At 46.2% G+C, this 20,646-nt stretch overlaps 1 protein-coding gene across 1 annotated transcript in view; it reads left to right on the plus strand.

Moving 5' to 3' along the window:
* The window catches only part of UPRT (uracil phosphoribosyltransferase homolog), a 33,779-nt gene continuing 13,133 nt past the window's right edge, over positions 1-20,646 (plus strand). Inside the window, exon 1 of the mRNA XM_043973810.1 lies at positions 1-478. Within this exon, the coding sequence (XP_043829745.1) occupies positions 165-478 (314 nt within the window). The 5' untranslated portion in view covers positions 1-164. The remainder of the gene's footprint in view (positions 479-20,646) is intronic.

Consider the following 20,646-nt stretch of genomic DNA (forward strand, 5'->3'; position numbering starts at 1 on the left):
GCCCGGAGCTCGGCAAGGGGTTGGGTTGGGCTGGGCCGGGCTGGGCTGGGCCCAGTAGAGGAGGCGGAAGCAGACAGCTGGCGGGTGTGCGCTGCTCCAGCTAAGTGCCTGCAGACTCTAGTGCCTTTGGGCTCTCCCAGCTTAGGGGCGGTGGGCCCCGTTGTATGGCCAAGGAGTTCCGGCGTCCGGACACCATGCCCTGTCATAACCAGCAGCTCGCCCCCCCTGCAGCGGCCACCCCCTCCCCGTGTCCCGAGCCGGCGGAACCCGGCGGCGGGCCCGGGCAGGACCTGGCCGGGGGCCCGGCCAAGCTGCCTGCGGCCAACGGCGCAGTGTCTGGGCCGGCCGGGGACAGCGCTGAGGGCCCCCAGCCGGAGGACTGTGAGCCCGAGGAGCTCTTCTGTCAGCTCGGCCCGCAGCTCAAACTGCTACCCATGAACGACCAGATCCGGGAGCTCCAGACCATCATCCGGGACAAGTAAGCACCGGGAAGTGGGGGGGGGCACCTGGGGGGGCACACCCCAGCGGGGAAGTCCACAGACCCAGAGCCTCCTCCGCCCAGCCTTAGTTTTCCCATGTTCAAACGGGGCCGGTCCTGCACCCCCATGGGCTGTTCTTCACAAGGCTCCAGTTTGTAAATTAAGGGCAGAAGCCTCTGTTGCCCCGCTCCAGCTTTGCGCTCTCCGGAGAGAGGAATCAGTTTCCCTACAAGGGACTCTGCGTGCTGGGAGGGCCATGTGGCACCACCTTCCCCAGCTGACCACGAGGCTCAGTCCCAACCTTCCCCTCCTCTGGGAGGTGCATCCTTCCTGGACTCCTGCTTTCTGGAGCAAAGTTAGAGTGCGCTTTGCTTTTGCTTGTTAGCTGAGAAACAGGGTGGGTGAGATAGTGGACGGCTTTTGTCTTTCCCCAGAAACATTTGACTTTCCCCTAGAGGAAGTTGTTTTGATAATGGACTCCGGCCTCCACCGACCCGCCCTAGAGAGCGGGTGTCACGTGGGGGCTGGTCACCCTTGGTCCCCTAGTTGGGATTGTTTTACTGTAACTTTATCCCCAAACTCGACCATCTAGACAGATCCAGTTTCTGGAGCCAAGCTGGGCCTCGGGGTGGTCCCTCATTCCCGAAACCAGCCGGATCAAAGCTTCTTGTCTGTCAGCGTCAGTCTTGAAGAATGTTTAGCAACTTGAGCACAAAAGAGTTTGAAGACATTTCAGCGGGCTCTCTGGGGTCAGTGTCCCCGTGTTAGACCTGGGCCATGCACTGGCCTTCTAAGCCAAATCAAGACCCTTTTACTTTTGAGGGGTAGGTCTCAGTTTTCAAGGACTGCATGTTTCCATAGACCATGAGAAGGTTCACTTATCCCCTCCCCCCTCCCATTTATCGATGGGCTTTTTTTTTTTTTTTTTTGCAGGGCAATTGGGGTTAAGTGACTTGCTCAGGGTCACACAGCTAGTAAGTGTTAAGTGTCTGAGGCCGGATTTGAACTCAGGTCTTCCTGAATCCAGGGCCAGTGCTCTATCCACTGCACCACCTAGCTGCCCCCACTCCCTTGCTTTGGAGAAGGGCTGAGGATAGACTGACTCCCAAAGAGTTTCAGAAGCACAGGTGTGAGGTTGGGGAGTGGGCAGTAAAGGTAGAGCCCAGCTTGGTACTTCTTCCTTCCTCTATTTATTTGCAGTTTCAAACTCAGCCCTTGCTAAGATCAACAGGAGAGCTTAAGGAGGGAAGGGAATAACAAACATGTAGGTAGTGCTTACTGTGTGCCAGGCATTGTACCAAGTAAGCTCTTTTACAAATAACTCCTTTGATTCTCACTGCAGCTCTGGTGCTCTTATCTCCATTTTACAGTTGGGGAAACTAAGGCAGTCAGCTTTTTTTTTTTAAGTGACTTGTCCAGGGTTACACAGCTAACAAGTGTGATGCTGGATTTGAACTCAAATCTTTCAAATTCCAGGTCAGTTACTCTGTGGCTCAGTGGCCAGAGTGCCAGCCCTGGAGTCAGGAATACTCCTCTTCCCAAGGTCAAATTCATTCTCAGATGCTTAATGGCTGTGTGACCCTGGACAAGTCACTTCACCTTGTTTGCCTCAGTGTCCTCATATGTAAAATGTGCTGCAGAAAGAAATGGCAAACCACTCTAGTATCTTTGCCAAGAAAACCCCAGATGGGGGTCACAAGAGTTGGACTGAAGAGACCTCTGAAAAATAAACCCAAACTACTGAACGACTTCCTGACCCCTGGCCCAGCCCTGTATTATTTGCAGTCACCAGCTGCCTCTGGAGAAGAGCCCTAGACACTGGGCTCCAAAAGAGGGATGGAGCTCTTGAGGTCCATTAAATACTTTCTAGATCGAGTCCACAAACACCACGCTCCGAAATGACACAGTCACACCCTAGATATCAGTACCTGAGGCATTTGACTGTGGCAACATTCTCAGCTTTGGGGAAACATCAAACAACATACTGCTTAAAGGCTGAAATCCAAGCAAAGAGATCCCTGCTACACTAGGGAGGGCACCGAGATATCCAGACTTCAGACAAGACTCTCCAGTAGGTCCCTGTCAATGAATAAGACACCTACCATGTATTCCAGCCGGACCCCCACAGCAGCATCCCTTTCGAGATACCTCCCTTAACTTCCACTCCCAAGTCTGGGACCCTGGGGGTCCACACTCCTACAGTTCTATATAGCTCACAAGCCACCCTTAGGATGTTTGCTCCCCCCACCCCCCAAAACTTAACCCAGTTTCTTTTTTTTTTGCGGGGCAGTGGGGGTTAAGTGACTTGCCCAGGGTCACACAGCTACTAAGTGTCAAAGGTCTGAGGCCGGATTTGAACTCAGGTCCTCCTGAATCCAGGGCCGGTGTAGTATATCCACTGTGCCACTCAGCTACCCCTAACCCAGTTTCTTAATCGAGGCCAGTGGACCCTCCAGTGGATAGAGTGCTGGTCCTAGAGTCAGGAAGTCGGTCGGTAGTTTTTTTTTTTCAGCAGTCTTCTCAGTTCGACTCTTTGTGACCCCATCTTGGAGTTTCCTTGGCAAAGATACTGGAGTATCTTTGTCATTTCATTCTCCAGCTGTTGCACCTAGATTTATACTCCAGACACTTAGTAGCTATGTAACCCTGAAAAAGTGACTTTTCCTCTCTGGGCCTCAGTACCCTCATTAGTAAAATGGGGGAAACAACAGTGCCTACCCACCTCCCAAGGTTGTCATAAAGATGAAGTGAGATGATATTTGTAAAAGTGCTTAATTAACACAGTGCGTGGGACCTAGTAGGGACAGAATAATTACTATTCCCCTCCCCTTAGTGGTGGTAGTAGCGATGGTGTTGGTAATAGTAGTAGTAGTAGTAGTAGTAGTAGTAGTTGTTGTTGTTGTTGTTGTTGTTGTTGTCCCTTGTTCTCTTCCCCTTAGTTCAAACCAAAGGCATTTTATGGTACAGCATAGTATGGAAAATAGCAAAAGCTTTCCCTTCTGCTACGTTCCCCGTTCCCCCACCCCCCCAAAACAAAACAAAACAAAACAAACAAGCAAGCAAGCAACGTTATGGGGAAACATCCCAAGAACACCAGAGTAAAGAGAACTCACCTTCCTGTGTGGGGATTCTCTCCTTAAGTAAGCTTCCACGCTACTCTTCTCCTTTTTATATTCACCGGGGAAGACTCCCAGCCCGTGGGCTAAATATCCCTCAGTCTCTACCAATCACTCAATTAGGGATCCTCGGGGGAGGGTCCTGGTCCTTTCATATGCAAATGTATCAATTCCAGTGTGGGAGAACACCTGTTTACGAAGTGCACCTGGGCCAATCAGCTTCACACCCTTGATTAGCTGCAAATTTGGGCCCCGGAAAGTTAGAGTGGTTCTCTCCTAGCTTTTCGACTCTGTTATCCACCCCTTACACTCTTAGAATTTTATCTAGTGGATTGTAGGTTCTCAACCGAACCAGAATCCCCAGATCACTAAACACTGCCGCCCCCCCCCCCCCATACACCCACCATCCAGAATCAGCTTAGCTGCTAACAGAGGCAGGTCACTATTTCTCCTTTGCCTAGCCTCAGTTTTATTATCTGTGAAATGGGATAGTAAGAACTGTTAACTAAGGTCCTCCTGCCTCCCATTAGCTTGTGAGAAGAGAGGTTTACCTTTTACAAATCATTTTACTGAAAATTGCCCTGTGAAGAAGTAACTTTTTTGGGGTCTGGACTACCTGGGAGGCTGAGTCTCCTCTCTTCTGAAGGTGTTTCTTGACATCCTCAGAATACAGTGAAAGTGACTTAAGTGACCGGAAATACAAAAAGTATATGCCAAATGGACACTGAAGTACCCATAGCTCATTACCGCAGACTTTTTTTGTTGAGTAATGGAAAGAATAACTCTCGAAATGACAAACACATCCTTAATAACTTAGGGAAAATAGAGTGTGGTGGCTGTAGGTTAGCTTGTTTAAAGGTCCGTTGCAGAGAGGGGTCAAACACACAACCCACACAGCCTGAGCCAGATGCTGATGTCACTGGGAGCTATCGAACGAGACAAATAAACGTACGATGAAACAGATAATATCACATTTTAAAAACAAGTCAATATGTGCCCTACAGGGACCCTTACGGACAGTTTAGTGGCCCTACTTCTATTTGAGTATAATTGGTGTGGTGAACAGTGCACCAGACTAAGATCGGCTGTCAACAAGCTTTCATGTCAATCAATAAGCATTTACTAGATGCCGACTTTAAGCACTGGGGATATAAAAAGAGGCCAAGGACAGTCCCTGCTCTCAAGGAACTCACAATCTAATAGGGGAGACTACGTGCACAGAAATATAAACCAAGCAAGTCAGGATAAGGGAAATAATGAACAGAGGGAGGGTACTGGAATTAAAAGGTGTTGTGAAAGGCTTCCTGTAGAAGGTGGGAAGGGCATAGGAAGGACAGCATTCGAGGAATGGGGAATGGTCAGAGAGATGGAGTGGCTTGTTCCTGGACCAGCCTGGAGGCCAGTGTCACTGGATTGAAAAGTAGAATGTGTTGGGGAGGAAGGTATAAGAAGGCAGCTGGTAGGCTATTGGAATAATCTAGTCGTGAAGTGAGGAGGGCTCGAACCACAGAGGTGCCAGTGTGGGAAGAAAGAAGGGGGCAAGAGATGTTGCGGGGGCAGATGGGTGGCGCAGTGGATAGAGCACCGGCCCTGGATTCAGGAGTACCTGAGTTCAAATCTGGCCTCAGACACTTGACACTTACTAGCTGTGTGACCCTAAGTGTCTGAGGCTGGATTTGAACTCAGGTACTCCTGATTCCAGGGCCGGTGCTCTATCCACTGTGCCACCTAGCTGCCTGATGAGAGTTCTTGAACATAGTGATGATCCATTTGTGTGTGATAGCAAGATCAAGGGTATGGCCAATCTTTGTGCGTGGCAGAAGTGGGCTGGAGGAATAGCTCACGGGAGGTGAGTAGGTTGAGGATGTTTGAGAGTCAGTATGTGTCTTGAAGTCTCATAGCATAAGGGCAGGACTTAGGCACTAAACTCATTGAGTGGTTTTTTTTTGTTTGTCTTTGTTTTTTTTTTTTTTTTTTTTTTTGCGGGGCAGTGAGGTTTAAGTGACTTGCCCAGGGTCACACAGCTAGTGTCAAGTGTCCGAGGTTGGATTTGAACTCAGGTCCTCCTGAATCCAAGGCTGGTGCTTCATTGAGCGTTTCATAGACAACAGCTAACAGGATTTCGATTGGGTGGTAGATAGGAATAGCATGAACCTGAGTTATGTGCCAGGTACTATGTAATGTACACAGTATCACTGGGAGCTCATGTCAGAGGGAGGCATTAGAAGGGGCCAATGGCAAGGAGGGGGTACAAGGGGAAACTGGGAAAGACCTCATGCAGAAGGTGGATTTGTGCCGAGTGGAGAGAGCATCCTAGGTTTGGGGGACAGCTAGTCAAAGGACACAGGGATGAGGGAATGGAGTGTCATGTTGCTGGATTGTGGTGTAAGGACACTGGAGATTGAGGAGGGTGCCAGCTCGTGAAGGATTTTAAAACTCAGAGGGTTTTCTACTTGATCCTGGAGGCCACTGGGAGCCACTAGAGCCAAGAGAGATATAAGACCAGGAGATTAACCAGCAGGCTATTGTAATCTAGGCATGAGGTGATTGAGGGTCAGAGGAGAAAAGGGGGCATTTATGTTTGGAAGGTAGAATCTCTAGGTCTTGGTACCAGATTGGCTATGTGGGGTGAGTACAAGTGAGAACTCATGGAGGATACCAAAGTTTCAAGTCTCATGGACTGAGAGGATGGGAGCGCTCTGCCCAGTAGTAGGAAAGCTGAGGAGAGGGGACCGTTTTGGGGAAAGATAATGAGTTCTGTTTGGGATGTTTTGAGTCTGAGGTATCTATGGGCTGTCTAGTTAAAAATGGCCACCAGGCAGTCTGTGATGGGAGACTGGACATCAAGGAGAGAGGCTCTGAGAAATGATCTTCATGAGATGATAATTTAGCTGATAATTCATTTTGATGATAATTCATCAAGTGAAGTGGTTTGAGGGGAAGACAAGAGGGCCTAAGACAGAGTCTTGGGTCACCCCCAGAGTTATTAGAAATATATATCCCAGAAGAAAACCCAGCAAAGGAAACTAGGGAGTGGTCAGAGGGGTAAGAGGAGAGCCAGGAGGAAAAGCAGTGTCATGAAAATTTAGGAAGAAGAGAACATCCAGAAGGCTGGACGGGGTGAGGTTTCCAAAAAGGCCATCAGATTGAGCACTTGAGAGTTCCTCGGCCAGAGGGGAGGGAGAGAGCAAGAAGAGAGAAAGGAGGGGCACCGATCTTAGATGATGGTAACTGCTGGACAACGGATTTTATTATAGATAGGTAGCATAGAGGGAGTTCTTGGAAATCAGGGGTGCTTAAGGCAGAGGCTTATATTTCTTTTTGCTGGGAGCAGGGGCTTTGCTTCCTTGATCCCCACACATTTGCATTTCCCTTTACCAGCAAGGTGTGGCTTGGGCCCTGGAGAGCTGAAGTCACGGCTGAGGCCTGATTACCTTTGCTGGTGTGGGCTGCGCATGCTAAGCCTTAGGGTATATGGGCTGAGGAACTAGTTTCATGAAACTAGTTTCAGAAGATGCTCGCGTTTGTTTTACTGCTTCCTCTGGGGCTGACAAACTGCTGGTATTTTGATGTGCCATCATGTATATGGATGATGGGCCTGTCTGCTGGTGTTCAGGTCATTGGAGCATGTCAGCCTTCCTTTTCTATCCCCTGGTCTTTGGGAGCTAGTGAGGGATTAGCTGTATAAATTTGCTTTGGCTCTGTCGACATGGAGAATTGAAAACAGGCAGACTTTCTATAATTGTTTGAAAAATGGAGAGTGGAATTTGGGCCTTTTCAGACGCATCCCAATATAGCCCTTGCCTCTAAGATGAGATCTCTTTGAAAGGAAAAAAAAAATACAGCAAGGGATCTGTGATCTTATCGATGTGGGTATTCTTTGCATCGCTGCACCCATCTCATCCCATCCACGGCTTCTCGTTCCGTATGATCTTGTCTGTTCTCTCTCATAGATCCACATGGAAAATCCATTTTGTTCTTTGAATCTTTGTAGTTCTTTTGGAGTTATTTGCTCCTTCTTTTGGGGGAATCTTTAGATTTTCGATAATTTTTCAGACCAGTCAGTGGTTTTTGTTTTGTTTTATTTTGAATTTACTCATCTTGCCAACTTTAGTTCCTGAATTGGGGCTTTGTGCCAAAGACAGGCTCTGCCTGCTTTATTGGTACTTGGGTTCCCTGGGTTCCTCCTGGGGCTATCTTCCCCCCCCCCCCAGAATCTTTGAGGTTCAGAGTGCTCCATCTTTGAGGCCCTCTTTGGCATCTCAGGACAGATTGTTAGGAACCCCAGAGCTCCTGGCCTTGGGTAGTCCTGGTCTGATGGTGACAGCACTGTGCTTGTCACTCATTGATGCCCACTGCTGCCACCCAGGCTTCCAGTCAGTGTCCCTGTCCTGGGGCTTTCTGACCACCACGGGGCTTTCTCAGGAGAGCCCTCTGCTCTTCCCAGACTTGGACACAAAGCCTGGCAGGCTACCCATATATCTAGTCTCCTGTCCCAACTGAGAACAGAACCCTGTGCTGACAATGGTTTTCCTGGAGATTGTCTTCTTTCCTCTTGCTGTGGGCTTTTTCAGCCAGGATTTCGGGGCGGTTCTGAGGTGGAAGGGACACCATATTTTGGCTTTTGGGATTTGCTGAGCATGATTCAGCTTGGTGTGAATTTCAGAGTTTCTCTAGAGTAGGTATGGAGGAGCTGGGGCAGCCTGCCTCGTCTTTAGCCCAGGAACTCCTAGTTTCTCTCCCAGATTTGTTCCAGTCAATCTTCCGAGTTGGCTAGAGGCTGTTGCTCTCATCCTTCTCTCTCTCTCTCTTTCTCTCTCTCTCTCTCTCTCTCTCTCTCTCTCTCTCTCTCTCTCTCTCTCTCACACACACACACACACACACACACACACACACACACACACACACACACACACGCACGTATGTATGCATGCATGCATGTGTACGCACACACATCCACACAGATCTAGAATATCTATATACCAATTCTTTGGCAACACACTGTGTACCTGGCCTACCATGCATCTATCTTCTATCTATCTGTCTCTTCATTGCCCTTTAGGTCAGCTTCCATTCTTCAGACTGTTTGAAGACGCAGAACCATTTGGCATTGCAGGGAGAATGTGCTAAAAAAAAGGAGGGGCTGGGGGTTTGCACCAGACAGCAACTTGAGCCCCTTTCATTAAAGCAGAGCATCTCCCCAGCCTGTTCATGTTCTCATAGGATCCTGGCTCTGGAGCTGGACCGGACCTGAGAGACTGTCTGGGCCAACCCCCTCATTTCACAGATAAGCAAAAGGCCATAACACAGGTAGGAAGGGTCAGAAGTGAGATAGGAAGCCAGCTGCCCTGGACCACCTTGCCTTCAGCCAGCCTTTTAAAGTGTGTTTTTGTGATGAGTGAAAAAGGTGCTCACTGCTCTGAGGATTGAGTCTCAGCTCTGAAACTTCTCACTTGTGTGACCCTGGGCAAGTTAGTTCACCCCTTTGGAACCTCAGTTTCCTGCTCTGTAAAAGACCAGAAGTACAATTTGTACCGTCTTCCTTCCAGGGCTGCTCTCCTAACCCATAAAGTGCTCCATCCGGAATGAATGCTATTACTGCCTAGTTGCAAGGGGGGGCAGCGGTCAGCAATGAAGTGGCTTTAGAAGTAGGGAACATTGATTTCTAGTTCTTTGTTCTTATAGATATGCTTTCCTTTGGGGCCTTGGAGAAAAATCAGAGTGCAGGCAATGAATGCAGTCTTTCCTTGAGCATACTTCATAACCTTTGTAGCTGAAGGCCCTACAGTGTGTTTGATAAAAGGCCCTTTCCCCGAGTTTTCAGCTCTCCCCCTTTTCTCCTGAAGCAGGAGGTGAAGTATGTTTTTAAGTTCGATGTAGCTTTCTTTGTTCTTCCTCCTAAGTAGGGCTGGAGGGTTACCCCAGCACTCAGCCCCTACAAGCTCAGTGGTCCTGGAGTGTTTGAAAGTCAGTGAAATGGAAGGGAGAGCTCACAGTTTGGCGGTATTCTGGGCTTATTTCCTCACTGAGTCTTTCTGGACTGGGGGAGAAGATAAACAACCCGTCAGTTTCGAGCTCAAAGGTACCTTTAGGGTTACTTGATTCAGCCCCTGCAGTTTACAGTTGAGGAACAGGTGAGTGACTTGGCCCAAGGTTGAACTGGGAATAAATGGTAGAAGCAGGTTTTAAAACCAAGTCCTCCAACTCCAAAGGCAGCAACAAATGTGATTTCTGCTGCACAGGGCTTGTCAATTCAGCACCCACTTCTTAAGCACCTACTGTGTGTGTAAATAAAACCAAACCAGCAAACGAAACCATTAACCTCTGTCCTTAGAGAGCTTCTGAAGACAACTTTGGGAGAGTTGATCAAGTTGCTGCTTATTATATTCTAGTACTCCAGTAGTCCAGTTGGAGAAAGGGCAGTTGGGGAGGAAAGGGACAAGAGTACATATATGTTGAAAGGCACAGAGCGTGGCCCTGAGATACCTATCTCCTCAAGTAGGAGACAGGCAGGTACTTTTATAGAGGACTGATGGGGGTGACCATCTGACTGTGGAAAGTTCCCTTAGTGAGGGAGGACCATCCCCCACTGGTGGTGGCTGGGGGAATTGGGTGAGGGGTGGCTGCAGATCTCTCAAGCCATCTCCTCAGGACACAAAGGCAGCAGCCACACCTAATCTTATCTCCCCAGGGTTGAGGGAGACTGGAATGTAGGGTGGAGGTCCCGAAACTAGATCAGTCCGATCTGGTTCCACTTATCTCTTTAGGTGTGTCTGTCCTTTGCATTAGCTTGTCAAGCAGAAGGTTCCTTGATGTGCCCCGGAGAACTTCTGGGGTACCCTGGGCCCATAACATTATGATGAAACTATAGCTCCTTAAAGTTTATAAGACACTTTCCTCAACAGTCTGTAAGTTATGGAGAGCAGCTATTTCTCATCATTATCATTTCACAGAAGAGAAATTCAAATTCCCAGAGGTCAAGTGACTCAGCAGTGGCAAAGCTGGGCCTGGCACCTTGGTCCTTCTAGGTACCCTTTCCATTAAGCAGGCTGCTGCTTGTGGAAGAGTTCTCTGAGCAGATATTTTGGGCAAGTACACAGAAAAGGTTTTGTTAGTCACCCTTTACCTCATTTCAAATGTTTACATTGGGCCCAGCCATGCTGGGAAGTACAAGTAAAGAATTAGTGTTAGTTTACTAATCTGTGATCTTGAGGACTTGACAGGTAGTAACAGTTATTTTTGTCCGACTTTCACATCTGATTAGGTTTGCTTAAATCCACCAGGGTACTTTTATGAGGGTGAGGGAGGAGGAAACCCATAAATATTTATGAACAAATAGCCTGCAATGGCCTTTGAAACAAACAATGCCTGCCCTGCGAGTGAGCCAGGCCAGGAAGCATGAGACCACTTGCTTTTTGGAGTTCTGATTAAACTTGAACTTGAAATGAAACATTCCTTTGATTTCCACTTGGAAGCCTATTTTTCAGTGCCTGGAGGGAGGCTTTTCTTTTCTTTTCTTAAATCTTATTTATTTGTTTGATTTATTTATAATTTAAAATTTTTCTCAATTACATGTAAAGATATTTTGTAAGTTCCAAATTTTTCTCCCACCCTCCCTTCCTTCCCCCCTCCCGAGGCCAGTAAGCAATTTGATAAAGGTTATACATTACAATCGTGTTAAACATATTTCTACATTAATCAGAACAAACAAGAATAACAAAAAAGCAACAACAAAAGTGAAAATAGTATGCTTCAGTCTTCATTCAGACTCCATAGTTCTTTCTCTGGATGTGGAGAGCATTTTTCCCTCATGAGTCTTTTGGCATCGTCTTAGATCATTGCATTGCTGAGAAGAGCTAAGTCTGTCACAGCTGATCATCACACAGTGTTGTTGATACTGTGTACAATGCTCTCCTGGTTCTGCTCACTTCACTCAGCATCAGTTCATGTAAGTCTTTCCAGGTTTCTTTGAAATCCATCTGCTCATCATTTCTTACAGCACAATAGTGTGAGGGAGGCTTTTCTGATGGACCTTCCTTTAACTTGTTGCTTTGGGAAGCTGCAGTCTTTTTTCCTGCCCCATGACTTACTGAAACAATAACAGCTCACTTGTCTCACTGCTTCTTGCCAGTGTACGGGGTGCTTAACATCCATTATCTCATTTGATTGTTCCAACAACCTTGCTGCTGGAGGTAATGATTATAAATGGGAGCAATTATTAGTTAGAGCTTTGCAGTTTCCCGAGGCTCTCCTCGTGGCAGCCCTGCCAGCAAGGCGTCTCCTCCCCATGCTGGAGATGGAAACACATGGGAGTGGTGGGTGGAAGCAGGCAGGACAGGAACCCAGGCTTTTGGGCTTTATGTTGCAGGCCCCCCCTTTCACCTCGGTTGTTGTGTCATCCTTCGGAAAGAGGTATAACAGTCACGGGATGTCAGGGTTTAGTACCTGAATAAGCAGCCCCTCTAGAATGTATGTAAGTGGCCATCCAGTCTTTGCTCTCTGGGAGGAAGAACCCACTGTCTCCCAAGTCAACCCTATCCACTTTTGGACAGCTTTTGGGAGTAAGGGCAGAGTACAGCGGGGACATGGCCTCCCTACCCTTACTCCTTGCCACTAGGCTGACATTGACTTTGTTGGCAGCCATATAGCATTCATGTGGTGTTTGTGGTCTGCTAAAACTCATAGAACTTTTTCACATGAATTGCTGTCCAGCCGGTCCTTACCTATCTTGTTCTTGTGACAGAACAGAATTTTCCCATTAGTCTTCACAGGGTGCAGCCTTGAATGATCTGAGAAGAGGAGGAGGGAGGAAGAGAAGAGATTGTTAAAAAACTGAAATGTAATGTTTTAGCAGGTGCTTGGTTTTTCTTGCTTTCTTAAAGAAGATGGATCTTCACAAAAATAAAAATTAATTAAAAAAGAACTCAAATGGAAGACCTGAAATTTAATAGGGATAAATGTATTACTATCTGATTTGGATCAGGGCCCAAGGTTGTTAAGAAGCCCGACTTTGGCTTCCTGTGTGGGAGTTAACCTTCACTTCCAGCTCTCTTGTCATCTGTGAACTTGATCAGGGTGCCCCCTAGGCCTTTATCAGAGTCATTGACGGAAGGCTTTGATCCTTTGTTAAACGATACAGGGCCAGGCAATAGATTCCTGGAGTGTGGATCCACTGATGATGACTTTTTGGGAGCAGCCCTTCCGCCAGCTCCCAAGCCACTGAGTTCTCCTCTTGTCCAGTGTCCATTGTTCAGAATCTTAAGCCCAGGCACCAAGTTGGACCTTGAAGGGATTCTTGCCTAGCTTGTACTATCACTGGGATCTCTTTGATGTCATACAGGTTTTGGAAATACAGTCTAGTGTAGATATATTGTCTGGGCAGACTTGATTGAAATCAATTTGATTTAATTCACTCTCTTCAGGCCTTGATTTCATCATTCTTTAATCAGTTTCCACAAAGGAACATTTCTGCTTGCCATAGCTTAATATGTCCTCTTCATTGCCTAGATATGATTTGCAGATCAGCTTCCACCTGAGAGGAATCACTAATGCTTCATTTGGCCCTGGCACAGAACATGCCTTGGTTGCACTGCTTGCATTCACCACGTGTGCCAGTCGTGTCCCTAGGTAGAACAAGATCATTAGGATGTTCCCACGGGGCCTGCTGAAGCCAGACTCTTTCCTCCTTCCTCCCCCACTTCTCAGATCACTCAAGGCTGTGCTCAGAAGTTTGTCCCTGTGAAGACTAATGGGAAATTGTGCTCCACAAGTGTCTCTTGATTTTACTGCCCTTCCTGGGACATTGGTGGAGGACTCGAGGGAGTTGGGTTATGGTCCCACAAGTCCCTTGGCCCTCATTTCCTTCACTGTCAGGTGAGGGTGTTGGAGTAGCCGCTAGCCTCTGAGGCCCCTTCTAGCTGTGAGTCTATGACCCCATGCCTTTTGCCCATGCCTTCCTGCTTTGTCATCTCCGTGAAGGTAGGGAATATAGCCCAGACCACACTAAGGTGACCACAAGAGACAACTCAATAAATATTGGTCGAAGGAATGAACTCTAGCAGAGGGCCATTTCTCCCTCTGCAGATTTCTTTTTTTACTTACTTTGAAGGGAAAGTAGAAAGAGAGTAGAACCTACTGATAAACTTTGGGAGAGAGATAGGAGGGCTTATCCGGGAGGTTATCTTGCATCTCCTAGGCTCCAGTCCGGCCATTTCTCTGTCTGCACGTCTCCCTCTGGGATCCAAGCTCCCTGAGGGCAGGGACCATGTTTTTGCCTAATAAGTGCTTGGTAATCAACTGACTTCCTGGGGCCCACGATCTAGAGGAGGGCTGGGCCCCCGAAATCCACCTTGTAATGATAATTAGACTATCCCACCTTCTCTGGGAAGCAAATTTATGACCCTGCCATTCTTAGTCCTCCTCCCCTTCTTTTGAAATGCTCTTTGATGCTATTTTCTTTGTTTACATCACAATATCTTCCCAAGGATTCCCCGCCTTGCTTCCCCCTTTGCCGGGCTTCTCTAGCAAAACAAATCTACCTTGGCCACATTCTTAGCTTCCCCCAAAACCCTTTTTAGACTCATTGATATTGCTTCTAAGAGCCACCTTTGAGCAGAATGGCTGCCTTGGGTTTACTAGCCACCCAGTGTCAGATGGTACTTTATTTAGGGGGAATAGTGGCAAAAGCACCAGACTTGGAGTCAAGAGTCATTGTTGTCATTGTTAGTTTGTCCTTTGTTCTCAAAGAGGACCATGACATTGGGGAGATGTCAGGACTTGCAGTGAACTGGATTTAAGTGAGGGAGGGCTGTGCTAGGTCATCCAACTCACCCCCCTCCAGAGCCATCTGGAGGCAAGATACATATCAGGACAACTGGAGATTTTTTTAAAGACAGTTGGGGTTAAGTGACTTGCCCAAGGGCGCACAGCTAGTAAGTGTCTGAGTTGACATTTGAACTCAGGGCAGCAACGTAGCACAGTGGATAGAGTACCAGTAAGGAAGACTCGTCTTCCTGAGTTCAAATTTGGTCTCAGACACTTACTAGTAGTGTAACCCTGGACAAGTCACCTGATCCTGAGTCAAGAAAGACCTGGGTTCAAATCCCAATGAATATTACTAGCTGTGTGATACCAGGCAAATCACCTCTCTCAGCCTATTCGTCATTTCTAAAATGAGGATAAGAATATATGTCATATGTCATTTACAGATGTGTTGCAAAGATCAAATGAGACAGCTATAGTGCTTTATGAAATATGAAACACTTGAATTGCTTATTATGATTAATGTAATTAGTATGAGAGGCAGCATGACATAATGTAGAGAGAGCTAGCCTTGGCCAGGAAGACTTGGGTTCAAGTCTTGCTTCTCATCCATAAGTCTGTCACTTGACTCTTAAGTTGTGGAGAAGGTGCTAACCTGCATCATCACCTGCAAGTTTCCTTTAAGATGTCCAGTCCCTATGGCTATTATCATTACTCATGGGGACCGTCAACTCTGCTGGCTAGGGTAGGGGGTTATTGCCTGCCTCTGATACCTACTGTGAAAGGAGGGCATAGAGCCAATGGTCTCTCTAATTCCTACAAGCTCTAAATTTATAAGCCTGTGATCTTACTTCACTCAGAATTCACACCGGGCCCCCCTCATGCAGGCATTTTAAAATATGGTGGTGAACAAACCTCACGATTTTATAGATGTCAGTCATGTTGCTTCTCAACCTTTGATTTTTTCAGGCTGAAGACACTTTGGCTTTTTTTTTTTTTTTTTTTGCTGGGCAATTGGGGTTAAGTGACTTGCCCAGGGTCACACAGCTAGTAAGTGTTAAGTGTCTGAGGCCAGATTTGAACTCAGGTACTCCTGACTCCAGGGCCAGTGTTCTATCCGCTGCACCAACTAGCTGCCCCCTGTTTTTGTTTTTAGTGAGGCAGTTGGGGTTAAGTGACTTGCCCAGGGTCACACAGCTAGTAAGTGTCAAGTGTCTGAGGCCAGATTTGAACTCAGGTACTCCTGAATCCAGGGCTGGTGCTTTATCCACTGAGCCATCTAGCTGCCCCCCATACCTTTTGACCCAGTAATACCACTACTAGATCTGTATCCCAAAGAGGTCATAAAAAAGGGGAAAGGACCCACATGTACAAAAATATTTATAGCAGCTCTTTCTGTGGTGGCAAAGAATTAGAAATTGAGGGGAAGCTCATCAACTGGGGAATGGCTGAACAAGTTGTGGTATATGAATGTAATGTTATAAGAAATGATGAGCAGGCAGATTTCAGAAAAACCTGGAGTTACATGAAATGATGCAAAGTGAAGTGAGCAGAACCAGGAGAACATTGTACACAGTAATAGCAACATTGCATGATGATCCACTGTGATAGACTTGTTTCTTCTCAGCAACACAATGATCCAAGACAATTCTAAAGGACTCATGATGGAAAATGCTCTCCACGTCTAGAAAAAAAACTGGAATCTGAATGCAGATTGTACCATACTGTTTCTACTTTTTTTCTTTCTTGAGGTTTTCCCCTTTTGTTCTGATTCATCTTTCACAACATGACTAATATGGAAATATGTTTAATGTGATTGTTCATATATAACTTATATCAGATTTCTTTCTGTCTTGGGGAGGGGAGAGGGAAGGGAGGGTGGGAGAAAAATTTGGAACTCAAAATGTTATTAAAAACAAATGTTGAGGGGGGCGGCTAGGTGGCACAGTGGATAAAGCACAGGCCCTGGAGTCAGGAGTACCTGAGTTCAAATCCGGCCTCAGACACTTGACACTTACTAGCTGTGTGACCCTGGGCAAGTCACCCAACCCTCATTGCCCCACAAAAAACCAAAACCAAACAAAACAAATGTTGAAAACTATCTTTACATGTAACTGGAAAAAAATAAAATACTATTAAGATTGAAAAAATTAAAAAAAAAAGATTTTTAAAAAAGGAAAGAAAAATCTTGCCTCTACTATATGACCTTGTACAAGTTTGTTCTCTCTGGGCCTTAGTTTCCTCCTGGGTAAAATGAGCAGGCCAGATTGGCTGGTCTCTTAGGTCTCTTCTACCTCCAAATCTGTTTTGCCAACAGTCAGTTGCAAACAGCTAGTAAGTGGCTGAGGTGAGATTTGAACTCAGGTCCTTCCAACTTCAGGGCCATCATTCTATCCATTGTGCCAGCTAGCTGCTCCAAGTGTGAACCTGGCCAAGTCATTTAACCCCGATTGCCTCAAACATCTAGGCCATCTCCAGTGATTCTGATGTACATCTTGCCACTGGACCCAGATGGCTCTGGAGGAGAGAGTGAGGTTGGTGACCTTGCACAGCCCTGCCTCACTTCAATCCAATTCACTGCAAGATATGCCATCACCTCCCTGCCCTTGAAAATGAAGGCTAAACAACAGCAGCAGCAGTTACCCATTAACATGCCTATTGAGCATTTCCAACTGGAGGTCCTAGAGGCATCTCAAACTTAGAATGTTCCCAACAGAGCCTGTTCTCTTTCTCCCCAAACCCTTCTCTCTCTCTCTCTCTCTCTCTCTCTCTCTCTCTCTCTCTCTCTCTCTCTCTCTCTCTCTCTCGGTGAGGAAATTGGGGTTAAGTGACTTGCCCAGAGTCACACAGCTAGTAAGTGTCAAGTGTCTGAGGCCAGACTTGAACTCAGGTACTCCTGAATCCAGGGCCGGTGCTTTATCCACTGCGCCACCTAGCTGCCCTGTGGCAGGATTTGAACTCCGGATATCCTGACTCCAGATTTTTTTGTTCTACCATTTCAAAGTGTAAGCTCAAGCAACACCTTTCTTATTATTTCCTACTGATAGTGCCCGCTCTTCCAAGTGGTCTGGTTGTTCGCTAGGTATTTCTTTGTATTTCTTCTTCTTATACTTACCTGTGTCCTTATTATAAGCTCCTTTGGAGTAGGAATTGTTCATTCATTGTATTTGTACCTCCAGAGCCCAGAACAGCGTCTGGTACACAGTAGGTACTTAATAAGTACTCCTTCAATCTAGCTTAAGATCCTATTACCTTTGTTGGCTGCCACATCACACATCTGACTCTCATTGAGCTTGCAGTCCACTAAAACCTTTTGATCTTTTTCAAATGGCCTGCTGTCTAACCAGGCCTTTCCTTTCTCAGACTGGAGAAGCTGATTTTTCTTTGGAAGCCAAGTGTTAGACTCTGCTCTTATCCCTATTACAATTCAGCTTATTTGATTCTTCCTGATATTCAAGTGTGTCAGAGTCTTTTTGGCCTTCTGACCAGGTTGTGCAGTGTGTTCAGCTTTGTGTTATCTGCAGATATTTAAGGTTGCTCTCTCAGGCTTTATCCAAGTCACTGATAGAAATGTCAGCCCAGGGCCAAGCAGAGATTCCCAAGGTGACCCCCACTGGAGACCCCCCTTCTAAGATGACATTGGATCATTAATAACTATGTCTCTGAATAGATCTAATTGGGTTCTTTTCTCATCCACATCTCTCCATCTTTTCCACAAGAATCACATGAAATACTGTATCAAATGCTTTGCTGAAATCTCGGAAAAATACGTCTATAGCACTTAGATCATCTGCCAGTTTGTCATAACCAGTCTTTGATGAAGCTAAGCTGCTGCTTTGTCATGGTTATGGATCCAGAGATCTTCTGCTTATCTCGCCACCATTCCTTTAGCAACATATTCTAGAATTTTGCCAGAAACAGAATCTGGGCTCACTGGCTGAGAGTTCAGACTCAGCTATTCTAGGATCTTTTTGGAAAATGGTGACATTTGCTCTGCTCCAGTCCTATTGCAATTTGTAAAATGAGGCACATCAACTATACAGTGGGCCATTTGATGTCCAGACTAGAATACAGAGGCACCTTTGGGGTTGTCTAGCGCCGGGGCCACCTCCTTTTACGGAGTGGGGAGCTCTCCCTGAAACACTGGTCTCCAATAATTCTCTTGTCCCTTTTCTGGATTAGTACTGAAGGGCTCAGAGCCCTCATTTCACATGCAAATCCATATATTCAAGCGTGTTATCTCTGGAGACACCAGTCCACACGGGAGCAGAAACAGACCGCTGTTTTGCTAAATGGGATTTTCTGTGCACACTCTGAGCATCAATAATTTTTGGTTATTGTAGTTTTCTTTCACCTTCCAAACCAATAGGGGGCCCCCTGGGTGGGAGTCCTTAAGATTGGGACCCAAAAGTAGTACCTGCCTAGTTGTAACTTAGCAGAGAAAAATGGTTTGTTCTATAAAAAAAAGTTTTTCTCAACTTTTTCATATTATTTTCTTTTTAAACATGTTTTATTATTTTTATTTGCAGTTCCAAATTCTCTCTCTCTCTTCACCCCCTCCCCCACCCTCTGAGAAGGCCAGAAATATGATCCCCGTTATGTCAATGAAGTAATTTCATATTATTTTCAAGGTCAAGGGGACACACTTCCAGAACAAAACTTGAAAATATCAATTCATTAAAAAAAACCCCAACAGGTAAAATATGGAGTCTCGTAAAAATCTACCATGTGGAGTTTGAGTAAATGCCTTTGAAGGGGTGTTGTTCTTATTTGCTCTGGCATTTCAGTATCTTAGTCGTTCTACATTTTAGCGCTCTGGATTTCTTTTAAGGTCTATTTTAGGTCTATTGATCTATTTTATCCAAAAGCCCCCCCAGCTACAAGGATCTTAAGAGAGTTTCGAATGTTTGGACAGGCTTCCTTTTGAGAAGGGGAGAGGCCAGTTTACCAAGCAGGGGAGCCCCAACCCTGACATCGGCTCAGCGTTAAAAGAAATGCGATGTGCCTGCATCGCCAAATGGCTGCTTTTGCCATTCCACTGATGCTGGCATGTGGGGCTCCAGGAATTAGAGGCAAACGGAGCATTTTCAGTGTGGCCGCTGTGCCTTCATCAATCAGGATGTGCAATTGAAAGGGCACTCGGCTTAAAGTTTAATTTGATTTCCATGCTCTGAATTATGAGTGTCTGGATGTTCTTGTCTGTTTAAATATTAGGCAATATTGAAATGGTTTTGAGCATTCTGGGTGTGTATATCTGGCTTTGCACTGGATGTTCGCTGGGTTGCCTTTCAAACAGAAGATGATTGAAATGTCTTTTCCAAGCTTCATTCCCAGTAGGAGAAATGCAGTTTAGTGCTTCCAAGGCAAAAAGGAATTGAGTTAAGCTTTTCCTCCAAGGTTCTGTGGCTAATGAGGCCTAGGGTTAGTTTTCATAAAAGCATCTCCATTAACAGCAGATCCATACCACAGCCAAGCTCAGAACTGGGCAAATAGAAGGTAAACATTTGTTGATTGATCAGTCAGACAAATGTGTGGCTCCACTCGCTTTAACAGAATGGCAGCCTTAGCAACACTGCTATAAATGTAAATGTAAGCACTGAAGGTGACTGTGGATTTAAAAAAAATGTAATCAACTTATTGTCTTCTATCTCTATTTGAATTCCGAAATTGATTTAAACTGAAACGGAGCTGATCTGGAAAGCAGCAGGGGATAGGCTAGTGAGGAATGACTGTTTGAAGTCGGCAGCCCCGGGATTTCATCTGCACAGGCCACACAGAGCGGGCTCTTGGTGTCTTTGTCAATGGTTTCATGTATTGCCCTGGTCAAAGAATTCCTCACCCATTGCCCTATCTTCTGATGATTGACCTCTCCCCACTTGGTCTTGAGATGACAGAGGCTGACTGTGGCACCTGAGTCTGTGTCTGTCCCTTGGTCTTTGTGCCTCCGGGGGACCTGGCTGAGCAGAATCGACTGACCCCGTCTTCTGAGAGGTCAGCGTCCCTGCCAAGAGCCCCACGGCAGATGTAAAATAAATACTTGTTGATTGATCTGTGTGTTTATGAAGTTTGGACCGGGAACAGCAATAGTATGGATTTTAATACAGACATTGGCCATTACTGTGGCTTTTAAAAACTGTAATCACCTTGTATCCTAGCTATATGTTAATTTCCCAATCGATTGAAAGTGAAGAGCATAGATTTGAAGTCTGAAGAGCAGCAGGGGATAGGATAGTAATTACTTGAATTACTAGTGATTATTTGAAGTAATGTCGACTTGCCACAGTGCAAAT

This window comes from Dromiciops gliroides, chromosome X (assembly GCF_019393635.1).
Source record: "Dromiciops gliroides isolate mDroGli1 chromosome X, mDroGli1.pri, whole genome shotgun sequence".
In the NCBI taxonomy this organism is placed as follows: Eukaryota; Metazoa; Chordata; class Mammalia; order Microbiotheria; family Microbiotheriidae; genus Dromiciops; species Dromiciops gliroides.